The 16795-nt window shown below is 55.3% G+C and overlaps 1 protein-coding gene across 1 annotated transcript; it reads left to right on the top strand.

Moving 5' to 3' along the window:
- Positions 1-11619: 11619 nt before the first annotated feature.
- NXPH3 (neurexophilin 3) lies at positions 11620-16155 on the top strand. The gene is made up of 2 exons (XM_059046373.2): positions 11620-12059; positions 14405-16155. Exons 1-2 carry the CDS (start codon positions 12006-12008, stop codon positions 15107-15109), a joined length of 759 nt encoding a protein of 252 aa, XP_058902356.1. The 5' UTR covers positions 11620-12005; the 3' UTR covers positions 15110-16155.
- The last annotated feature ends 640 nt before the right edge of the window (positions 16156-16795 follow it).

Here is a 16795-nt window from a genome sequence, read left to right as displayed (position 1 = left end):
AATAAGCACAGTCTGAGGAAAGGTCACAGCCAAGAGGAGCCTAAAGAGACTAAATGTAATGAGGTATCCTGGATGGGATCCTGAGACAGAAGAATGTAAAAACTAGGAAAATCTGAACAAAGTATGGACTTTCGTTAATAATAATATACCAATATTGCTTCTTTAATTGTAACAGATGCACCATACTAATATAAATTGTTAATATTAGGGGAAACTGGGTATGGGGTGGGGGAAGGGGTGTCTATGGGAACTCTCTGCACTATCTGCTCAATTTTGTCTGTAAGTCTAAAACTGTTCTGAAAAAATAAAGTCTACTAGTTTAAAAAATTCATATCTCATGCAACTGACAAGGGCTTAATTTCCAAAATATACAAACAGCTCATACAACTCAACAACAACAAAAACCATAAACAACCCAATCGCAAAATGGGCAGAAGACATAAATAGATATTTCTCCAAAGAAGACATACAGATGGCCAACAGTCACATGAAAAGATACTCAACTTCACTAATTATTAGAGAAATGCAAATCAAAACTACGATGAGGTATCACCGATCAGCATGGTCATCATTAAAAAAATCTACAAATAGGGGCTTCCCTGGTGGCGCAGTGGTTGAGAGTCCGCCTGCCGATGCAGGGGACACGGGTTCGTGCCCTGGTCCGGGAGGATCCCACGTGCCGCGGAGCGGCTGGGCCCGTGAGCCATGGCCGCTGGGCCTGCACGGCCGGAGCCTGTGCTCCGCAATGGGAGGGGCCACAACAGTGAGAGGCCCGCGTACAGCAAAAAAAAAAAAAAAAAAAAAAAAAAAAAAATCTACAAATAACAAATGCTGGAGAGGGTATGGAGAAAAGGGAACCTCCTACTTTGTTGGTGGGACTGTAAATTGGTGAAGCCACTACAGAAAACAGCATGGAGGTTCCTCATAAAACTATAAATAGAGTTGCCATATGATCCAGCAATCCCACTCCTGGGCATATATCCAGACAAAACTATAATTCAAAAAGGTACACGCACCCCTATGTTCATAGCAGCACTATTCACAGTAGCCAAGACATGGAAACAACCTAAATGTCCATCAACAGATGAATGGGTAAAGAAAATGTGGTACATAAATACAATGGAATACTACTCAGCCATAAAAGAGAATGAAATAATGCCATTTGAAGCAACATGGATGGACCTAGCGATTATCATACTAAGTGAAGTAAGTCAGACAGAGAAAGACAAATACCATATGATATCACTTCTATGTGGAATCTAAAATATGACAGAAATGAACTTATCTACAAAACAGAAACAAAATCAGACATAGAGAACAGACTCGTGGTTGCCAAGGGGTTGGATGAGGGATGGATTGGGAGTTTGGGATTAGCAAATGCAAACTATTATGTCTAGAATGGATAAACAACAAGGTCCTACTGTATAGCACAGGGAACTATAGTCAATATCCTGTGATAAACCATAATGGAAAAGAATTTGAAAAAGAATATATATTTGTATAGCTGAATCACTTTGCTGTACAGCAGAAATTAACACAACATTGTAAATCAACTATACGTCAATAAAATAAGTTTTAACAATACATATCTCATTGTTGTTTTAAATTGTATTTCCCTGACCCCTTCTGAGGCTGACTGACTTTCTTTCCATACACATTTTCTGTCAACCGCTTGTTTATACTTCTGCCCACTCTTTTAATTTTTGCTTTTTTCTTATTGGTTTATAAAATTTTTTCATAGTAAGGATATTAACCGTTTGTCTATTACACATTTTACAAACGTATTTTTTTTTTCAGTCTGTTGTTGACCTTTCTATTTTGTTTGTGGAAACTTATGTCCCTCTGAAATACTTTCTTCTGTAACCAAATCTTTCTCTCTCTCTCTTTTTTTAAACGAGAAAGTCTTTTCTTTTTAAATTAATTAATTAATTAATTTGGCTGCATCGGGTCTTAGTTGTGGCATGCAGGATCTTCATTGTGGCATGAGGGCTCTTTGTTGTGGCACGCGGGCTTCTCTAGTTGTGGCGCGTGGGATCTAGAGCACAGGGGCTCAATAGTTGCAGCACGCAGGCTTAGCTGCCCCTCTTAGTTCCCCGACCAGGGATCGAACCCTCATCCCCTGCAGTGGAAGGTGGATTCTTAACCACTGGACCACCAGGGAAGTCCCTTTCTCTTTTTCATGGCTTCTGTGTTTCCTGTTCCCGCAAGGTTAAAGAATTATTCTTCTAATTTTTCTCCTAATATTTTTAAGCTTTTATTTTTCACTCTCAAATTTTAATCCATCAGAGATCTATTTTGTAGGTGTTGTCAGGTCAGAGGGGAGGATTTGGCTTTATTTCCTTCCCGATGGGTCACCGATATGGCAGCATCATTTATTAAATAAATCGACTTTTCCCCTAAATTGACGTTCCCCTTTAATAAATAAGTTCCCATATAGATCCTTACATCTGCGTCTGAGAGACTGAATTCCCCAGTTCTCCATGCTGTCATCAACATCCAGCTCAAGAGCCCATACCCACCTTCTCCTTAAAGGCTGTAATCCCCTGCCCCATTCCTCCAAGCTGGAATCAGCCTTATCCCCACCTGACTTCCCATGGAATTCATTCATTCAAATTGCATACACATTTATTGAGCTCCTCCTGAGTGTCAGGCATTGGGCCAAAGAAGACTGTCCCTGTCTTCTAGGAATTCACAGTCTGGGGAGAGAAGGGAGAACAAAGTGAGGACAGGTGACTCTGGGGGAACAGTTGTGGGAGAGGTGTCAATTCCATTCAGAAAAGCTTCAAGAAGGGAGTGAGGCCTGAGGTTGGTGAATGGTCCAATGGAGAGCAGGTGTTCACCAGACAGCCACGGAGGAAGGGGCCGCCAGGTGGCAAGAACTGTGTGTGTGTACAAAGGCACCGAGGCAAAGCAAAGCCTGGTGTGTTTGGGGAGTTGCAAGTGGTTCAGAGGCCCCAGGAAAGGAGTGCCGGTAGAGAAGAGAAAGCAAGGGGCAGGCTGGAGAGGTGAGCGTGAGACGGGCTGGGACCTGGAACCTGGGACCCTTTGCTGCAATGCTTGCCTCTGGACAAACTACAAGGGACTAAAAATAACTGCGTGCATGTACAGTTGGGGCAAATTATGGACAAAAAGATACAAAGACCAAAAATCCCAACTGCCACTTCTGAAGAGCCGAGGGCAGAAGCAGGGTACTGCGCATGACGCCGGCACACACCGCCACCGAAGGGGTAAGCGAACTCCCTAAGCTCCCCCTCAGGCATGACCCCTGGACACATATAAGGAACCAGCTTGCCCTCCCTTCGGAGCGCGTGAGCAGGGGAGCCTGTTGTTTGTTCTCGCTCCCCCCTGCTGCAGCAGGGGCCCCAATAAAGCCTTGCCTGAATTTCTTTTTTCGCCTCTGGTCAATTTCTATTGATTAAGGAGGTCAGGAACCCTGGTGGAGACAGAGCACATGCAAGTGTACTGCAGAGTCTGTCATTTCTCCTGAGAAGCACAGTGTGGCAGCGAGTGCACCGATGCTCAGTTCCCACCTCCACATTCCACCCAGGCTGTCATATACTTAGTACTTTGCTTTCAGTTACCTACTCTTTATTCCTAAAATAAATTAATTTTAAAGGGTCACTTTGTATCACCTCCATAAATGGGAAACCAGTATCCCTTGCTATAAATAAAAGAAAATAGAACAAAAGCCTTAAAAGGAAACATATTTCTATGAAAATTAAAATTGTTCAGCCGTACTATTTTTTTAAAAGGAATCTCCCAGCCAACACAACAAATACTTCACTTTAGGACACACTGGTGTGGTGAGTAAAAGCATGGGTTCAGCAAGCCAGGCCTCCTGGGTCCACATCCCAGCTCTGAAGAGTATTAGCTACGGATCCTCAGGGAAACCACCTTATCTCCCGAAGCCTCCGTTTTCTCATCTGTAAAATGTGGTAATAATAGAAGCTATTTCATTAGGTTGTGTGATTAAATGAGAGGATTTGGGTACCATTTCATGAATGTTCTCAGTATGCGCCGTCTAGTTTGGGGCTGCGGGAAGCCTTCCAAGGATTTGAAATAGGAGAAGGAGATCATCTAATTTGCATCTTGGAAATTAATCTCCCTTTGGCGTGGGGTAGGTAAGGAATGACTGGGAGAGACCATTCCGGGCCGCTGTGGTCCCAGTGAGCAATGATGGAGTCCTGAAGCCTCCAGTAGGTTGGAGGAGATGCAACTGGACATTGGGAAGAGAGGCAGGGGGCAAGGCTGGCACCAAGATTCTAATGAGGTGGATGGTGGCGCCCTTCAAGGAGGGAGGAACACAGGAGGCCACAGGACTGTGGTTCAGGATGTGCAAAGTATGATTTTGTATCATTGAAGTTGGCAGAGTCCGTGGAATCCCACGTCCAGAGTTGGCTGACTTTGGGCCTGGCGTTCAGGAGTGAGTAGGTTATGCCTTTGGGCTGAGGTCAGTCCCCGACCCCCAAGCCTGAAAGGCTGCCGAGCAAGCCAGTGCTGGTGGTTCAGGGCAGAACAGGGGTCAGAAAAGCACCCCCCAGTGGCGTCCTTACTGCTGCCTCTTCATGGCTGCAGCTGACCCTTCCGGGAGTGGCCTGACTGAGGTCCCTTTCAGCCTGTGGCCACTCCCAGGCTCATTCCCCCCGTGTTCTGCCCTATATTGAAATGTGGGAAGGGCTATGGCACCAAAGGGGAACAGTGATGACCCCAAAGGGGGTGGAGGGAGAATACTAGGGAAGTCTTCCTCCTGAACTCTCTGGGAGTCTCATCTGGCTACCACCCCCACCCTGGCCCCCTCTTCAGTGCCCTTCGACTCCCCCTGCCCCATCTTTGATCAGATTTGGAATCGGAAGGTCTTGATTGCATCTCCCCAACAGAAGCTCAGGTCAGTGCTGCTCTGGGAAGCCCTTCGACCTCCTGGGTCCCCCTGACACTGTCTGCTCCTCATCCCACCCCCACCCCCCGCCCCCACGCAGCGGTGCCCAAGAGTTCAGATAGGAGTTCCTTGAGTGGAGGTTCCGGTTGTCCTTCCTTCCGCCGCCAGGCGTCACCATCGGCCTGGAAATGGAAGGCGCAGGCAGGCCGTCTGGACGCCCGGGCGACCGTCGGAGGGCGAGGGGGTGATGCGCCCCGCCAGCCCTATGGGGGGGGAGGGGAGGGAACCCTGCGGGGTGGAGGCCTCGACCTCCGGAGGAGGCTGCCACTGGGCGCTCTGGACCCAGTGTCCGTCGGGGGTCCAGAGGGCCGCGCGCCCCTGAATTCGGGCCGGAGTGGAGGCGAACCCGAGGGCCAGGGTGCAAGTGAGCGTGGCCTCTACGCCCACCCTGCGCCCCTTCCGTGAAAAGGAAGCGGGAATTTCTCACTACGGATGTTGTACTGACCCTGTCCCAAATAAGGAACTCGAGGCTCCCTCCCCGTCTCAGTCGAGGTTATTTTCTCTCCAGAGCTGCCTCCCTGAAGCTTCCTGGTCCGACAGCGACGTGAAAGCCTGTGGTTGAATGAATAACTGAATGCGTATATAAGAATAGGCGGCATTTATTGAGCATTAACTATATGCCAGACGCTGTTCCCAACAAGTTTATACGTGGATCCTGTTATTATCCCTATGAAGAAACCGGGCACAGTGAGGTGTAGACACTTGCCCAAGATACAGTGGCAAATGCATGATTGGGACCCAGGGGATGTGGCTCCAGAGCTCGATCGCACAACGACGTCTCTCAGCAGCACAGGCCCTTCGTTGTCTTAAGGCGTTGTCATCAAACGCCTGGGCGCCGGGCACTGGCGAACGAGAGGGGGCGGCGCGGCGGGCAGGGGAGGCCTCGCCTTCCTCGCGGTGCAAAGCGCCCGCAGGCAGCGTCCCAAGTGCCCACCAGGTGGCGCGCTGACCCCACTCACGTCCGACACGACACGCCAGCGCGGTCTCCCTATCATCCCTCCGGGAGTTGGCTTTGACCACGGCGACCTGTGTCCAGCCGACAGGTGGAGAACAGATGACCTGATGCCAGGTGCGGGGCCCCTGCCAGGTGCCCTGCAGTCTAGCGGTGTAATTCAGGCCCTGTTTCTCCCCCTTGCTTCCCACCTCCGAAGATACTGACAAGTAGCTGGAAGGGGCATGGCCAGACGCCTTTTGTTCAAGTGCTTCACTGTTTACAAAGCACTATCCACCAGCTCGATGCTGATAAAGGACCAAGGTGTACATGTGCCCAGTAGAGAGCCAGATGTTCTCACCCTCACCAAGTCCTCACCCACACAGCCGATCTCAGAGCCAGACCCTAATCCAGGAGTGCTGGACCCCACGTCCTTATCCTTCCTCTCAACAAGAGCACACGTGGGAGCCTTTACAGCCAGAAGGTGGGCCCTCCTGGCTGGAGAGACCTGTGAGAGGCAGGGGCATAGACAAAATGACTCCTCAAAGCCGGAGGCAGGAGGCAGGTACAGTGTGGGATGTGAGTAGCTTCCCTCAGGCTTCTGAGGCCAGGGGGTTCCCACCTGCTTCCTGGCTCCCCTGTCCCTCCCCTGCCCCATCCCCCCTCTCTTCCATCACTCTCCCCTACATGACTGGCCCTGGTAGCCCCGTTCTGCACCCTCGCTGTGCTCTGTCCTTTGCGAGCTCCTCCCACTCTCACCTCTGATAACTCTCGAGGCTCACACGCCTCCCCGTCTGGTCCCTTCAGTGGGAACTCCACTCTGCACCCAGCTCTTCGCTGCCCCTGAGCACCTGAAGCACCTAACGCCACCTGTCCGGGGTGGGGCTCTGCATCCTCCCACAAACCTGCCCTCTGTCCTGTGTCCCACGGGGCAGAAAGCTGGGGGCATCTTTGACCCCTCAACCCCAGTCCTAGAGCCTAACTCCTCTCCATCCCACTCCTTAAATTTGTCTCTCAGGGCCATCCCCTCCTTCCCATCGCAAGGGGTTCTGCCCTAACCCAGGACGTCATCACCTCCCAGCTTCCAGTGTCACCCACTCTGTTAAATCCTCTGCCATCAGAGTGATCTTTCTAGTGATCGTTCTAAAGTGCAAGTGTGCCCCTTGTTTAAAACTTGTAAATTAAAAACTTGTAATACAAAACAAACACCTTAATCTCAGGATGAAGCCCCAAACCTTTCACTAGACCCATAAAGCCCTGAGCCATCCAGTCCCCGCCCATCTCTCTGGCTCTCTGTCTCACTCCCCGCTCCTTCACAATCCCTTACTGCCTTCAGCTCCTCCAAAGCACCAAACTCTTCCTAGTCTCTGAGTCTCAGCATGCGCTGTTCCCTCTGCCTGGAAGCCCCCCTCCCCAGCTCAGTGGCTGGCGACGCCTCCTCATCCTTCTGATCCCAGAGGAAACGTCACATCCCACAGAGCTTTCCCTGACCACTTCCAGGTAAAATGGGACCCCTACTTAGTTTCTCTCTTACTCAGAACTTGCTGATCTTCTTCCTTCATACCACCTTCCAACATCTCAGAGCTTGTGGTTTTGTATGCTTAGCTATTTAATCTGTCTCTCCCAGAGCCCAAATTCTCCACGCGAATAAGGACTACCATCTCTCAATCACAGCTGTACCCTCACACCCAGCCCAGGACCCGACATACAAGTAGACACCCGATAACTATTTGTGGAACAAATGAGTCTTTCATCTTGCCCTCATCAGAACCCCATTCCCAGCCTTTCTTTCATCTCTGGTCTTTGCATGAGTTGCTTCCTCTGCCTGGAAGGTTCTTTCCTTCCCCTCCCACCTGAGCTGATCCACATATCACAAGACCAATTTCTCTGGGATTCGTCCTTGGCCCCCTCTTTAGAATTAGGGGTTCCCTCTGGGCTCCCCTGGTTCCCTCTATGTAGCATTCTATCATAACACTTAAAAATTGCAATTTTCCAGGTAAACGAGAGATTGTTAGCAATAACGATCTACTCCCACCTCTCCCCCGCACCTCTCTGCTCCAAGTGGCTCAAGGGCATCCATTCTCTGCCTTTCAAAACCATCAGGAGCCCCATTTCCTATTTATTCAATAAGCGCTGATCAGGCACCCCTCTGTTGTTTTCTCTCCTGCAGCACTGGGGTGGTAGGGGGGAGGGGAGGCATATAGACAGGATTCTTCCAAAGGTGAGACTGAGGCAGGCGAAAGCATCAGAGGTGCTAAGCAAACGCCCAGCCAACCCACATCCAGGGTGCAAGGGGGTGCCAAGGAGGCTGGGGGCCATGGGGCGGGACTAGCAGGTTGAGTTCTTCCCCTTTCGTTGGGCATCTGCTGTGTGCAAGGTGTGGTGGGGAGGGCGTTGGGGATAAGGGGAGAGGTGAGCCTGAATGTCAGGCACACCTGGGGTTACCTCCAGCACAGCTGCGCACAGAGTTCACTGAATCTGCCGTCTGTCTCCCCACCCTGGGAGCAGATGGAATGACCAAGGTTGGGTACAGTTGCTGGAGGAATCTCGGCCAAACCCTGTGGTCACTTTTTTGGCTCTACCTTGCCAGGCTGCTCTGCTCCTTTGAGCTGCTGCTTGTTCCCTCTATCCTGACACTCCCCATACACCAGTTTATCAAAGTGGAGCCCAGAGACCACCTCCATCGGCATTACCTGGGAAAGGGGCAAAAATGCCTGGTTCTGAGCTCCCATCTGCTGACCCTGGGGTGGGACCCTAGCATCTGCATGAGTACAGTAACCTCTGCTTGGCACCCTCAAGTGTGAGAGCCCCAGGGCTTCTGCTTCTTCCAGGATCAGCCCACACGCCCTCCTTGCCCCTGGCTGCCGGTTTCTGCCTGGGATCCTTTGGGGGGGCTGCTCTTCCTCTGCCCACCCCTTAAATGCCAGGGTGCCCGGGGGTCCTCCCTCCAAGCCCCTTGTTCCTCTTTCACATCCACACCTCCAGTCCCCCCGGCTAGACTTTCTTCTGCCCTTGTTCGGCCAACAGCACCCAGACTTGACATGACTGATACTGACCTCCCCACTTCCCCAGAAGCCACCTTCCACCCCCAACACATCCTCCGCCATGTAGCGAGCATCCTGCCTATTGCCCAAGCCAGAAACTTGGGTATCATACTTGACTCTCTGTCTCCCTTCCTTCCTCATTTCAGCAACAGCTCAATCCTGATCTGCCTCCTAAAGATGTTTTCAGGCTACCCCTCTCTCTCACCCCAGACCATTGCATTTATCCCCTAACTGGTTCCTTTCCTCAAGTCTTTCCTCTTTCCAGTGAATTTTCCAAAAGCTTTCTAAAATGCAAATCTGACTATAATCACCAGCCCCCTTAAAACCCTTCAAACGATTTTCAAGGTCCTAACCCCCTTGACCTGCAGGAAAGACCTTCCATCAGCTGGTCCCAGCTTGCTGCTCCAACTTCCTCCCCTCCCCTCTGAGCTCCAGTAACAGCAAACTGCTTCCTGTTCTAGCCTCCAGACCTTTGACCATTCATTCAGTCCTTCGGCATCACCTCCTCCAGGAAGCCATCCCTCTCAGATCCCTCCCCCACCGCCCCCGCCACCCCCCACCCCACCCTGCATGGTCCTTGGTGCATCCATACTGCCTGGTAGAGGGATCTGTTATTCTACTCACCACACTGAGTTATAATCATTGATTTTCATGTCTCGGTTCCACACTATGCAGTGAGATCCTTGAGGGCAGGGATGATGTCCCATTCGTCTCTGTATCCCAACCCCTGGCCTGGTGCCTGGCACTGAGGACAGGCTTGGCCAGTGGTTGATGGATGAATGCAGAGGGGAAACTTGAAGGAAGTGACAGCCAGGAAGAGCCAATAGGGCGGTGAGGGCAAGGCTGGCAGGAGGCGCAGCCAGAGCAAATGTGTGGGGAGTAGAAAAGCAAGAGCTTCCCTTTATTGAACGCCATGACCGCCCGCCAGCCATCGTGCCTGTGCTTTGTTTGCACATTCGGTCTCATTTAGTTCTTGCAACAACAGATCAAGAAACTGGCATCAGAGAACCAAAGCAACTTGCCCACGGTCACACAGCCAGGCTTGGAGTAGAATCCAGGGCTGTCTGGCCTGAAAACCTGTGCTCTTTCTGCTGGGTCACACTGCTCTCCTGGGGATAGGACCTCCTGGAGATGGACAAGGAGTGGGCCCAGCTACACATCTGCCTAGCTGAGGGCCGGAACCAGCAGCCCACGCTCAGGCCGACAGCTTCTTCCTCCCAGCCGGACCAGAGGCTCAGAGGCCAGACAAGGATTTATCTGTTCCTCCCTCCCCAGGCTTTGGGTGGGGGAGGGGGGTCTTTGACTAGACATGCACACACACACACCCCCCACCGCCACCACCAGGGAGGGGCTGCTGCATCCCATACTGCCCAGGGTGCCCGGGGAATGCAGGGGGCTCTGTGATGCTGTCTGCGTTCTGCAGAATCTGTCTCCCTCATTGCACTTGGCCCAGGCTGATATTAAGATTCATCTGCATTCCCCAAGCACCCGCCTGGCAGATGGTGAGGGAGGAGGCTGGGTGTGTGCTGGGGGCTGCAGCCAGAGACCAAGCTGGGCCTCGAGGGCCAGAGCCGAGTGCCCACCCATCCTGCCCCATGGGCCCAGCCCAGGCTGGGGCTGCTCCACATGCTGGGGTACCTCCTCACCCTCACAGCCTCTGAGGGGTGCTGGGTGCTAGAATCTGACCTTTGATTTTTCTAAGGACTAAAGGGGCCCTGTAATTCCAGGAAGAAAACTCAGAGATGTGGGGGGATGGGGGATGGGCCCCACCTTTGGGAATCTCAGATGAGGGTCATTTTCTTCCTCTTCGCCTGGGAGGTTTGCAGAGACCGGTGGTAGAGACCCTGCTGGCATAGGAGCCCCACATCCCAGCCTGTGGCTCCCTGGATCACAGGGAGGGCGGTCGTGAAGAATGGAGGTACAGCCTCCAGGAAGGCCTTGCCCGCCTGGCTCCCCAGCTTCTCGGGAGGCTTATCCCTGACCCCAGACCCAGAATCCAGTCTGGACCCTAGTGGCCTTTTCAGCCCAGGGCTCCAGCCAAAAGTTTCCCATCACAGCGACTGGACTGAGAGGTATTCGGGGGAGGCGGGGAGGGTTATCCCTGCCCCTCTGAGTAAAGTAGAAGAGGAAAGGAACTGACTCCTGAACAAAAGGAGTACAGGCTAGACACCTAGAAGAACTTCCCTCAGCACAAACGCTACTCTTGCGGAGAGAAGTGGACTTTGGGCTGTGGGGATGGGCTACACTGAGGAAGATGTTCTTTTCTGGCTCTCGTAATGAGCCTGGGAAAAATGACCTTTCCAAATTCCAGGTCTCTTGGGATTCAGGGCAGGGCAGCAGATCCCCAATGCTCGCGACCGGGGACAGGCGCCCTGCCAGAGGGGTGGAAAAAGTAGTGTCCCTATTCCCGAGGCCACCACCCTCTCCCTTCCTCGCCGAGTTACTCCGCCCCCACATCCTGCCCCTCGCGTCCTAGGTCCCTGGGTTGCGGGCCGGCAGGGGAGGAGTTAACTCTGGAGGTACCGGCTGGGCTCACAGTACCTGCCGCCGCCGCCGCCGCAGCCGGTGGGAGGGACGAGGAAGCGGGAGCCGCCTGGGCGCCAGAAGCGCTCCAGTCTGGCGGGGCGCTGCGCGGGTAGCGGCGGCGGGTCTCGGCGCGGCCAGGGGCGTCCGCCAGGGGGCGCGCCGCGACGGGGCGGGAGGGGCCCTCTGGTCTGGGGAATTAGCACAGGGACGAGCGCGCGCGCTGGTCCCCAACACATCTGGGCGAGAGCGGCGCCGCTGGAACCGAGGGGGCATATCTGGAGCGGCGGAGCCACCGCGCAGCTGGGGCCCTTCGAGGCGCTCGGGGCGCCCATCTGGGACCTCGAGAGGGGGCCGTGCCGCGAGCAGCTGGACCAGGGGAGGGGGGCGGCGGCTGCACAGCTGGACCGAAGGGGGCGGGGTCGGTCCTGGGCGGCTGGCAGAGTGGAGGGCCGCGAGTGGCCTGAGACTGGAGCATGGGACGGCGCGCCTGAAAGAGCAGGGGTGAGGAAGGGCCTGGTACCCTGAGGGGGAAAGACGAGCGAAAGGGGCACGAGAGCAAAGGAGGAAGATGCAACTGACTCGCTGCTGCTTCGTGTTCCTAGTGCAGGGCAGCCTCTATCTGGTGAGTGGTCCGCGGGGAGCGGCGCGGAGGGGCGGGGGCCGGGAGGATTGGGGGAGAGCGCGGGAAGCTTCCAAGCCCGAAAACTTTCTCCCTTCCCCTCAGCAGCCCGGGGATGGAGCGGAAGCCTGGAGGCTGGGGGAGAGGGCGGGGCCGAGGCCAGAGACTGGACAGTAAGGGTTAATAGGGGCGGGGAGAGGGTGCTGGGCTGGCCCACCCACTCGGCCTCTGGTGGCGGGAGTGCGACGGGCACGAGGGAAAATGCCCGCAGCCTTCGCCAAGGGTTACTCGACCCCTTCCCGGGCCCCGGGCCGTGCGGAAGGGTGGTGGGGGATGGCTGTGGAGCTGATGACCTGCCAGGGTCATCAGAGCTGTGGGCTCTTCCCTGACCTAGGGGCCCCGGAGGGCCCCGGCGGGCCCCGCGCTCTGGGTCCCCCAGCGTACGAGCCAGTACAGGCGCGGAGCGGCCCCGGCGGCCCTCGCTGCCGCCTTCCCTCCCGCTCCCTCCCTCCCCGCCTGTTGTTTTCCTCTTCTCTCCCGGCTGCGCGCAGCCCGAGCCCCACAGGACCTGGGCAGGCGGCTCCCGCCCCGGGCTCTCGCGGCAGCTGAGCGGAGCGCCCAGAGCTCGCTCCTTCCCGGCGGCCCAGGACGCGGGGAATCAACCCCAGGCCCCAGCCCAGGGCTCAGCTCCCCTCCGACCCACCAACTGGGTCGGGTGGCCAACCGCCACCCACCGATCCCGTCTTGGAGAAGCCTCAGCCCCACATCTGGGTCTGCCCTTCTCCTCAAAACAATAATCACCTTTGCCACTGTGTGGAAGAAGCCCTCCCTTGTCACAACATCCCCACCCGGGGCCCCTCTCCCCATCCTCCAGCCGTTCAGCTGCGGCCGAGTACACACAGGTCTGCCGCCTTGAGCCCAGCCCCCAAAGCCTCCCCTCCTGCTGCCCCATCCTTGGGTCCTGGCAGGCAGGGCCACCGCACACAACCCCAGGCATGGCCAGGGCCAGAAAAGAGACCACAAACCCCTTTGGAGCCCTCCAGACCTCAGGCATCCCACATCCTCATCCCAGGGTCGCCAGCAAATCCAGATGCTGCCCAGCTGTGAGCTGGTGCCCCGGTGCTCACAACGAGACACATAGTGTGAGTACTCTCTTCAAAAGCTGAGCAAACCCACACCAGGCAGCTGTCCTCAGGAAACCTGGTTCACTCCAGGTGAGGCTGTCCTGCTGGCCTTCCCCACAGCTCCTTCAGGAAGCCTCCCCAGATGTTGTCTGTCAATAGAGCTGATGCAGCAGAGGCCAGCCAAGCCCCCGCAGAGTTTACAGGAGATCCCGTGTGGGGATGGGGTTTGGATAAAATCCCAATAGAAGGACCCATCTGGTTTGTGAGCCCGGGAGTGCAGTGGCTTGGGAGGGCTGACTCTGTGTGACTTAGCCTTGTAGTGATGTAACCTGTGAGTCTGGTGTCCCCATCTGTGAAGTGGGAATAATAAGAACTCCTACCTCCTAGTATAAGTAATGTCCTGGCATGTTATCACCAGTGGTCCCTGGAGGAGAGTTTGGCCCTCCTGGGTATGGAACTCACCCCAGGTCTCCCTCAAATCCTCCTGCCAAAACCTAAACTGCATTTGTACTTGAGAGAGAATTTCACTGGGTTCCGTTTTCTTTTCCATCATCTGTTGGTTCTCGTTGCCTCTGAGGGTGGAAACTATCCCAGGATAGGGATGCTGTCTCATCCAACAGACTAGAAAGTCCCAAAAGGCAAGGGCTGTACCTCCCCTGTCAAACTAGGGCCTCTCTCAGCATAGAGATGGAGCTCTCCTATCTGACTGGGGGCTCTTTGAGGGCAGAGACTATACCTCCCCCATCAGCCTGGGAATTTCACAGAGGCGGGGGGGGGGACTCTATCTCTCCTATAAGAAAGGGGTGCTCTGTCAGCACAGCTTCTTCCATCAGATGAGGGCTCTCCCAACATCGGGAGCTGGGCCTCCCCCATCAGACTCGGGGCTCCCTAGGAGTTGGGGCCATGTACCTCTGCTGCCGTGATCTCCTGGAGAGAATTCTCCACCATCCTTCCAAGATTTTGAATAGTGACCAGAGGCAGGACAGTGGGGAGAGGAGCTAGGGGTGACCTGAGTGTCAGAACATGAGAGGGAACCATGACACAGGCCAGAGTGCACACCCGACCCCCCGAGAAGGTGGACAATGTGCAGGGGCCCCTCCGCCCCAAGCCAGAGTGGAAGGGAGGGCAGAGAGATGGCGCCGGCGGGGTGGAGCAGTGAACCAGAATATTCCTGGGTCTCCTGGGGACCCAGGTCGCTCATTCTCCTCCCGACTCCCTCCACAGGTCATCTGTGGCCAGGATGACGGTCCCCCTGGCCCAGAGGACCCTGAGCACGATGACCCTGAGAGCCAGCCCCGGCCCCGGATGCCTCGAAAGCGGGGCCACATGTCACCTAAGTCCCGCCCCATGGCCAACTCTACTCTCCTAGGGCTGCTGGCTCCACCTGGGGAGGCATGGGGGGTCCTCGGGCAGCCCCCCAGTCGCCCGAACCACAACCCGCCACCGTCGGCCAAAGTGAAGAAGATCTTTGGCTGGGGTGACTTCTACTCCAACATCAAGACGGTAGCCCTGAACCTGCTCGTCACGGGGAAGATAGTGGACCACGGCAATGGGACCTTCAGCGTCCACTTCCGACACAATGCCACGGGCCAGGGCAACATCTCCATCAGCCTCGTGCCCCCCAGTAAAGCTGTAGAGTTCCACCAGGAGCAGCAGATCTTCATTGAAGCCAAGGCCTCCAAAATCTTCAACTGCCGGATGGAGTGGGAGAAGGTGGAACGGGGCCGCCGGATCTCGCTCTGCACCCACGACCCAGCCAAGACCTGCTCCCGAGACCACGCTCAGAGCTCAGCCACCTGGAGTTGCTCCCAGCCCTTCAAAGTCGTCTGCGTCTACATCGCCTTCTACAGCACAGACTATAGGCTGGTCCAGAAGGTGTGCCCTGATTACAACTACCACAGCGATACTCCCTACTACCCCTCCGGGTGACCCTGGGCAGGCCACAGAGGCCAGGCCAGGACTGGAAGGACAGGCCTGCCTGCACAGGAAGCCATCTGTCTGGATACTGGGCAGGGAGAGGAAGGGGCCTCAGGCGGGGAGCGCGGGGGTGGAGAGGAGGAGAGGCCGAGTGGCGCCAGGGCCAAGCCTCAGGTGGCGGGGAAGGGGTCGCAGGTGCTGGCCCCAACCTGAGGCTGTGGAGCAACCAGGACGCAGGAGCGCTGGCCGAGGAGTGGGCTCTCTGGGCAGCCTCCCAGGGCTTCCCCACTGAGCAATATAAAGACGCTGGGCCCAGGAGGCCCCTGGAGCAAGCAGACCAATAAAGTCATCAAGGGGAGCCTAAAACCTTGGCTCCCTCCCTGCCGTCCTGAGAAGGAACACCGCAAGGAGAGAGTTATTTCATCGGTGTGGACAGCAAGTGGGCACTGAAGGATGGCGGAGCTGGGGCTCCCTGGGAGCCAGCACGGGGAACTCTCCAGCCACACCCCGTGGGCCGACCTGAGCCCTCATCCTGGACTGGGGCTTGAGGCCGAAGTGGAGACCTTTGGAGTCTTCGATGTCTTGACAAAGAGACCATCTGCCCCCAGCCAGGCCACCCCTTTCCAAAATTCCTCCTCTTGCCATTGCACCCCACCCCCACCCTTGTGCTGAAGGGGACCCTCGTCCTTAAGCTGAGACGGGGGCGACCGTAATTCTCCCAGCACCAAGACCACATCCGTGAGCCACGCGCACCTCCTCCATCCCACTCCTTGCTGGCTCCTCGGGGAGCGACCTTATCCAGCGAGTGAGCCTTCCATAGCCAGGCTTGCCCATCAGCCCAGGTCTTGCCAGGACAGAGATGCTGCCTCCCTTGTGGCCCATGGGGCCATCAGCAGCTCGGGGCAGGGTGAGGCCACGCTGTGGCGGGTGTGCTGGACCTGTCCCGTAGTGTCTGTCTGTGGGGGTGGGGAGGGGGGAGGTTTTGTGAACTCATCAGTTCGTTGACTTCTGTGTGCAGACTCTCGTTCTCAGATCGAGGAATAAAGCTTTCCTGGGCATTGGACTCTGAGTGATTGGGGAGGGGTATGGGAGTGGGGGGAGGGCCACAGGGCCACCACCCCGTGGTCTGGCCAGAGTTTCTCAGATGGCAACAGGACATTTTCTGGAGTCCAGAGCTGCAGGGCTCCAACAGCTGCTGGAGCTGATGCTCCAGGGCTTCCCTCTCCATCCCCTTTCCAGCCACGAAAGCTGGGCCAGTGTTGTGCTGGGGCTGGTAGGGGTGAGGGTGGCATCTGCGAAGTAGCTGGGGCGGAGGAGCTAGTAGGTGGGATGGACCACATAAGATGTTCCCTGTCCCCTTCCTTGATATCCATCTGATGGGCCCACTGGGGTCTCAACACTCTGTCAGTATTTTGTTCTGTGGCTTTGGGCAAGTCCATCGTCCTCTGGTTCTCTTTTCATTTTTTTCTATAAAATGAGGAGCTTGCCCAGCCCAGAAGGTCAACTATGAGTGACCTTCTGAATCACCAAGAGGGTTGTTAAAACCCAGAGTTCTGGGTGCTACCCCAGAGTTTCTAATTCAGTAGGTCTGGAGTGGGGCCTAAGAATTTGCCTTTCTAGCGAATAATGAGTGCCAAGGTAGACACTGATGGTCCCAGCCTAGGCACCACACTCTGAGGGCAGCTCAGATGTCCTCTG

The sequence above is a fragment of the Kogia breviceps genome, chromosome 19 (genome assembly GCF_026419965.1).
Source record: "Kogia breviceps isolate mKogBre1 chromosome 19, mKogBre1 haplotype 1, whole genome shotgun sequence".
NCBI classification, from domain to species: Eukaryota; Metazoa; Chordata; class Mammalia; order Artiodactyla; family Physeteridae; genus Kogia; species Kogia breviceps.
The sequence above is the reverse complement of the archived record's forward strand: the minus strand, read 5'-3'. Positions and strand labels throughout refer to the sequence as shown.

Bases quoted from the DNA above. Each gene is read 5' to 3' on its own strand.
- NXPH3 (XM_059046373.2), top strand. From the start codon at position 12,006: ATGCAACTGACTCGCTGCTGCTTCGTGTTCCTAGTGCAGGGCAGCCTC. The intron at 12,060-14,404 runs GTGAGTGGTCCG...CTCCCTCCACAG, and splicing joins TGCAGGGCAGCCTCTATCTG to GTCATCTGTGGCCAGGATGA.